Raw genomic sequence first — 7,882 nt, 5'->3', positions numbered from 1 at the left:
TTTTTGCACCATTGTTTTCATATAAAAAAATAGTAGATATAATAGTATTATATCAACACACATGTATCATTGTTATATTAGTAAATATCATGGTTATATAAGAGGTATATCAGTGGTAAATTAGAAGCATATTAAGTATATATCAAATATATATAAGTGTAATATTAGTGGTAAATCATATAATCATATATAAGAAGTTATATCAGTGGTATATCATTTGTATATCAATGGTAAATTAGAGACATATCAAGTATATATCACAGATATATAAATGTTGTATCGGTGTGGTAAATCAATGATTATCATACGTATATCAATGGTAAGCCATGTTAGAAGTTCATGTCCTTCTTCTTATGTTTCAAGTGGTTGCGATAATTACTCCAGGAAGGAGGGAATTTCTCGAGCAACACATTGGCCTGAAGAATCTCGCACATCTTCGTGCCTTCAGACAACACACTTGCCACCAGGTTTTCGTACTCATGAACCTGATCCATCACCGGTTTGTCGTCCGACATTTGAAATTGAAGCCATTTACCAACGACGTACTTCCTTCTGCCTGCGTCGTCCCCACCATATCTAGATTCTAACGTGTCCCAAATGACCTTTGCAGATTTTTGGACTACAAAGAGATCAAAGAGAGAGTCGTTCATATGGTTGAGAAGATGCCCACGGACCGTTTTGTTGTCTTTCTCGAATTTGTCAGCTTCGATGGCAGTAGACGTCTCGGGAACAGCAGCAGCAACTGAAACGGTGGCAGCAGCAATGGCAGGCGGATCAGTGACGATTGCGGTGACTGTAGCTGCAGTTACAGCAGCTGCAGCGGTAGTGGTGGCAGCGGTAGTAACGGCGGCGGGCTGAGCAGCAGTGATAATGTAGTCGATCTCCAACTGCTCAAAGAAGATCAATAACTTCTGTGACCATTGGCGATAGTTGGATCCGTCGAGTGGTTCCAATTTTGACAAGTCCGATAGGACCTTCCCAGATCGGATAGCAGCCATTAGTAGGATTTTGCTTTCAACTGTTGGACAATAAAGGACAAAATAGGAACCACGAGATTGATTCCACTCCTATTCCGACGAGTGCACGTCTGAATTGGAGGTTGTGTTAACCTTGGGGAGCATACCGGCAGTGGTTCCGCCCACGGCACAACGTTTTTTACCTCCCGGTTCCTATTTTGTCCTTTATTGTCCAACAATTAATAATATTCCATTTCATGATAACAACTTTTAGAGATAAAAGATGCTAGCATGTTGAGTTGTGGAGCCTAATAATAGTTAAATAAACTCAATTATTCATCTAATTTATGCGTGAAATATGTCTCCACATACAAGCTGTTGTAAACACTTTTGTAGTTTTCTCTTCATCATTCTAAATGAATATTTATTATGCACCCTAGACCCATGATATGATATTTATTTGGCATTATATCTTAGGCTTAGTTGGGTTTTATGGCCTATTCGAGTTCAATATATAAATGATAATCTTAGAAATGATGACTAAACAAAATTGAGTGTTAATCAATCTAAAGATCTTTGTTAGGTTAATATTGTTGGGGTCGATGAATCCAAATTATGAGGAAGATTTATTAAAAGGTCGTTTTTGAAGCTCAAATTGAAGGACATTGAGAAAGGGAACAAAGGAGCATATTTGGATATTGAATGAATGTTTTTTTTTATTTGGATATTGAAGCAACCCAGATTCAGAGCCAACCAACAGCGGTTACAGAAACCGAACCTTCTGCTTCTGCCTTCTCTTACTAATCTAACATCTCTCTCAATATTTTTGTTTTACGCTAACTCTTCAAAATATTAGCACTTCAATTCTACAATTTCTGTAACTTCACCCTATATTTACCATACTTTAGATAAAATATATATATATATATATATATTTATTTATTTATTTTAAATATCACAGTTAAAATTTTTACATATATAAATTACTGATTACTATATGATTATGTCAAAATTTGGCCAAGTGTCGTGGAGCGACGAGAGCTCCACTCTAGCGAGCTATTGCTAAGCGAGCTAGGGAGGGGAGGTTTTCCTGGATAGTTGATGCGCAGAGCGAGCATGAGAGGGAAGACCTGCAAAAATAAGTAGAGCTCTCCAACGTTCAAGCTGTTAGTTTTAGGTACGTTACGGGCAAATCAGCTTCAGACAAATTTGCATATCTGATTGAGTGGAGTGACTGTGTATTTATAGGGGATGAAATGGTTGGTTACCTATCCTATTTGTCTATTCTACTATGTGTTACGGCCAAGTGCCGGATTTACCATGCTGTGTAACTCGACCTTAGGGTTCGCATAAGAGCCCAAGGCTTCTTACCCTACCTGTCAATTTTGGCCCGGTATTTCCTTGAGAGAGAGCTCGACCCTCGTGGTTAATTAGCTCTTCAACCCCCCCCCCCAACATTGGCCCTCTTTTAGGTCACGTTGCTGGCAACCTACCTGAGAGCTGACCTCGAGCGACTGTGGTGACGTGGGGCCAGTGTAGGATCGATATGACAACACTGGAGGGGGGGTGAATAGGGTTACTTACAAACTTGTAGAGTTTAAAAAAAATAATTAATAATTACAAAAACTCAAGTGAAATTTAAATGCATAAATTAAAGAGTAGAGAGAGATGACACCAGGAATTTTTATAATGGTTTGGAAATCTCTACTCCAGTCCCCAAGACTCACTCTTGGGTATTTTACTGCAACGGCTCTCTTGCAAGTAAGAACAAAACCGGTCGACCCTCTTTTTGTCCAAGGCTAAAGAGAAACCTATGATCATTTTTACTAGTTCAGGATCCAACCAATTGTGTTTTGTCACAACACAAGGTGTACCCACACCTTAATGCAAAATCCAAAATGTGAAATAAGCATACAAATAAAGTACCTCACTAAAATAGATTTACGAATTCCGCATTAAAGTAATAGCTAAAAAAGCTACACTCTAATGTATCTCACACAAAAAAAATATGGACAACTTTTTGTGTGGAGAGAATGAAAATTTGAGAGCACGATAACTAGAAGGGACAAAGATGTTTGCAGCTTTTATAAATGGTGTGTCAAATGGTGGAATTTGGTGGTTTTAAATAGAGTTTCGATGATTTATTTTGGCCATTGGATTTAGGTAGGGGTGTAAATATTTCGGGTCGGGTCGGTTCAGGAGAAAACTGAACCGACCCAAACTCCAATCGGTTCGGTTCGGGTTCATGTCGGTTCGAGTCGGGCCATTTTCGATTTTTACATTGTTTTTTTTTGTCCTTGCTCCTTTGGACTTCTTGGTTTACGTGATCTTGATTTGTGTGAGACATTTTTCTTTTCTTTACATTCATTTGGGATACCTGGATTTGAGAGAGAGAAAAATTAAAACAAATTTCTTATCTTTCATTTAGGATACCTCGATTGGAGAGATAAATTAAAAGTTTTTTTTTTTTTAACTTTTCATTCGGGATAAGTGGGTTTGAGAGAGAGAAATTAAAACAAATTTCTTCATCTTTCTTCCTTCTTCTTCTCCCAATGAGGGATTCCGTCGCCGATGAGGTAGAGAGGGAGGATTCCGTTGTTGGAGTCGTCGCCGTGGGGCTCCGTCGAGCTAGAGAGAGACAGAGAGAGTTTCTGCCGCAGAGTACCGGCGCGTGCTGCCGTTGGAGTCGTTGTCGCGTGCCGCTTTGGAGTCGCCACTGCATGCCGCTGTTGGAGTCGCTGCCGCGTGCTGCCATTCAGGTCGTCGCCGCATGCTGGGGTTTCGTTTCATGGGCAGTGGCTGTTTGGCTTTTTTTTTTTAAAGAAGTGGCTGCTTGTCAAGAGGGAACAAGAGGAAGAAGATAAAGAAAACGGGTACGGCGTCACATTTGTCATAAATACTCGGTTATTCGAGTCAAAACTGACCTGAACCGAAAAATCTTGAAACCGACCCGAACCGACCTGAAAGCTGTTCGGTTCGGGTCCGATTTTTGGGTCAGTTCGGTTCGTTACACCCCTAGATTTAGGGCAACAAATGATGAATGATGTAGATGAAGGGATTATAGTGATTAAAAGGAATTGGTGGAGATTGAGAAATTATTGAGATTGAGAGTGATTGAGGAGATGGAGAGAAATTGGTGGAAATGGATTTGTATAGATTGAAATCGCCACATGTCATCTTTTCATTTGTTTGATTGTTGGATGTCACGTCGCCATAAGTATGTCCTTTTGATGCCACATGTCAAATTTTGAGTCGTCCACTTGTCCATGTCACCCACCACGTAAGATTGGTTCACTTGTCCATGTCACTTGCCACGTAGGATTTATTTCTCCTGACTTGGTTTTTATCATAACTTATTCGTTTAAACTCCAATTTGAGTGATTTGACAGGCGTTGGTTTTGTATTTTCAAGCTCTACGCAATGGACACTTTGAAGCTATAAAGCTAACAATCTCCCCTTTTTTTATGATGACGAACCACTCAAGAAAATACATTTTCAAAGTGGACTATTCTCCCACTTTTGTTATTATCAAAAACAATTTCCATGAAAATTCAGCTCCCCCTTAATAAGATAATTATTGCATGGTAGAAAAAAATTCTCCCCCTCAATCAAATATACATATTGAAAAATTTTCTCCCTAATAAACACGTTCAGACAATTAAATGCGAATGATGTCAAGTGCAAGTTTATTGCTACAAAATTCTTCTTCATTTAATGGTTTAGTAAGAATATCTGCTACATGTTTTTCCGTGTGAACATAATTAAGCACAATATTTTCATTTTGCACATGTTCTCTAAGAAAACGTTGTCGGATATCTATGTGTTTTGTCCTAGAATGATGAATGGGATTTTTGGTTAAATTAATTGAACTAGTATTATCACAAAAGATTGGAACATGTTCAAAATTTAAACCAAAATCACGCAATATTTGTTTCATCCATAAGACTTGAAAGCAACAGCTAGGAGCAACAATATATTCAGCCTCAGTAGTAGATAATGCAACAAAATTTCTCTTTTTACTAAACCAGAAGACTAGAGAGCACCTAAAAACTAGCAAGTTCTACTAGTACTCTTCCTATCAGTTAAGCTACCAGTAAAATCAGCATCAAAATAAGCAATTAAAGCAAGAGACGCATTCTTAGGATACCATAAATCCAAGTCAACAGTTCCAAGCAAGTATTTAAAAATTATTTTAACAGCATGCAAATGGGATTCTTTAGGACGTGATTGAAATCTAGCATACATGCATACAATGAACATAATATTTGGTCTACTTGCAGTTAAATAAAGCATGGATCCGATCATACCTCTATAAGCTTTTAACTATTTACATTTTTACCTTTTTCATCTTTATTAAGCTTTGTGGTTGTGCTCGTCGAAGCTTTACTACTTTGGCATTATCGACTATAACAAAAGCATAATGTTTTCCACTTAGACTTGCAACTCTAGTCGGTCCAAATAGGTCCATATGTATGGTTGCAAAGGCATAGAAGTAGAAACCATTTTCTTTGGTTTATAGGACGACTTAGTTTGTTTACCCATTTGACATGCATCACAAACTTTGTCTTTTTCAAATTTTTTTGGAAGATCTCGAACAAGAGATTTCTTGGAAATATTTGAAATCAAATACTTGACTATGCCACAACTAATAATCATCATGCATAGTTGACAAGCATTTATTAATAACAATTGGGCAGTCATTCAATTCAATAGTATAAACATTTTTATCTCTATTTCCCACAAACAATATTTTTCCATCACAATCATTTTCAATTATGCAATTTTTATCATTAAATACTACTTTATAACATTTACCACATTATTGACTAATACTTAAAAGATCATGCTTTAAACCATCAACAAGCAACATATTTTCAATCACAAATTTTTAACCATTACATATGTTACCTTTGCCAATGATTTTACCTATTTTATTATCACCAAAGGTAACGTGTCCTCCATCTTTCTTTTCTAGGTGTGTGAATTTTGTGTGGTCTCCGGTCGTGTGCTTTGAACACCCACTATCCAAGTACCATTTGTTCTTTATTGATCTCAAACATTACCTAGAAGAAAGATGATACTCGAGATGTAACTTTAAGTACCAAAGCTTGTTTGGGTCCTTGAGGGTTAGTAAGCAAAAATTTAGGAATCCATCTCTTTCCATTAAATGTACCATTTTTTCTCAAGTTACAAGCATAAATTTTATAACCAAGTTTTACAAATGAATTGCAAACAATAGTAGACATTGAGCTTTCTTTAACAAATTAGTTTACAAATTTCTTTTGCTTTTGATGAGGTTTATTGCCTAAACCACTTTTATCAAAGATAGCTTGTTGTTTTCCCATCATCATATCTAAGTTATTTTCACCGTTTGTAAACTTTAAAAGGGTAGATGTTATATATATATTTTTTCACTTCTAATAATTTATACTCCTCTTTTAAAGCATGCAAATTTGACTTAGACATAACAAGATCTTTTCTAAATATCTCATTTTCTTTATTTAACCTATCTTGCTCGACTAATAAATCATGGTTCTAAAAAGCTAGCTTAGAATTCTTCTTTTCAAGAGCCAAATATTTACTACCTAATTTTTCAAATTCTTCTTTAATCTCATTGTAAGCATCCATAAGCTCATTAAAAGAAGGACTTTCAAACATGCCTCCTCGTCCTCATCTTCATCTCCAAAAGTCATGAAACAAAGATTAGCTACTTCCTCTCCCAAGTAGCTTTCATAGCCTTCTTGTTTCTCCTTGAAGATGATTTACGTAGTAGAGCGCATTCATATCTTACATGCCCAACCTTTTTGCACTCGTAGTAGATGATGACGTCTCTAGTGCTCTTTTCTCCTTTAGCATCTTGCCGTTGGTTTTCTTTGGAAAGTGCATCTTCTTGAAATGCTTCTTGAACTTCTTGGATAAGTAGGCAAGTTCTTCCTCGTTCAGTTTTTCCCACTTTTAGAAGCCCCTTGGATGGATGTAGACTTTAATGTTGGGCTTTTCTTCTTTTTGACGTCCTCTTTCATATTGCCTTTCATGATTATCTCATGTGTCATGAGAGATCCAATGAGCTCCTCCAATGGAAGTTTTGAGAGATCCTTCACTTCTTGAATCGCCGTCACTTTGGGTTCCCAACTTTTTGGTAGAGATCTGATAATCTTCCTCACGTTCTCAACTGTGGTATATTCCTTTCGTAAACCTTTCAAAGCATTAACAATAGTCGTAAATCTAGTAAGCATTTCAGTAATAGACTCATTAGCAAGATGAGGGAGTCGGACTCGGACCGATGGTCTTTGACCAATAGGTCGAGGCCTGCTCAGCTGCAAAAGAACCCGAACCCGTCTTGGTCACGGGCCTGACCGTGAGGTGATAGGACAGAGCCCGACGTGACAACTCATTCACGGGTCCAAGCCGTGAACGGCTCGGCAGTAGAGGAATGAGAGCATCTGGGTCACAGGTCTGATCGAGATGTGACAACTTGACCACTGATGGGACTCACCACCCACGGGTATACCAACGTCTATAGATGTACTCTCGAAATGATGAGACCAGATGACTAGAGAAGCATCATCTTGAGAGTGGGGGCAATTGTTATGGAATTAGATCCGACCAAGGAAATGGGCCTCTCTGGACCAGAGAGGCCCAAACTTAGCGACAGACCGAGCAAGTCGGGGCTCGGACCCGACCCGGCTCAACGCTGACTCGGGCTCGGCCCGATTGGCCGAGCCCACTTTCACTCCTCTCCCATTGGGTGAGGTGCCTCGGTCCATGAATCCCTGTGATCTAGTAACGACGGATAGATGGGCTCAACGAGAAGGTTCCAGAAGGAAAAACTCCTATAAATGGAACTACTGGCTGAACCCTAGAGGTAAGCAAGAAAACCCTAATTACTTCATTCAATAATTCTCCCATCGCTAACTTAGCATCGG

At 38.3% G+C, this 7,882-nt stretch overlaps 1 protein-coding gene across 1 annotated transcript; it reads right to left on the bottom strand.

The window, feature by feature from the left end:
* Nucleotides 1–329: 329 nt before the first annotated feature.
* LOC111025197 (uncharacterized) lies at nt 330–998 on the bottom strand. Its single transcript, XM_022303043.2, has one exon. It carries the CDS (start codon nt 996–998, stop codon nt 330–332), a length of 669 nt encoding a protein of 222 aa, XP_022158735.2.
* Between the last annotated feature and the right edge of the window lie 6,884 nt (nt 999–7,882).

This window comes from Momordica charantia, assembly GCF_013281855.1.
Source record: "Momordica charantia cultivar OHB3-1 chromosome 5 unlocalized genomic scaffold, Mcharantia_2.0 BLBB01000005.1, whole genome shotgun sequence".
Taxonomy (NCBI): Eukaryota; Viridiplantae; Streptophyta; class Magnoliopsida; order Cucurbitales; family Cucurbitaceae; genus Momordica; species Momordica charantia.
Note: the sequence above shows the minus strand (reverse complement) of the source record. Positions and strands in the feature narration are given on the sequence as shown.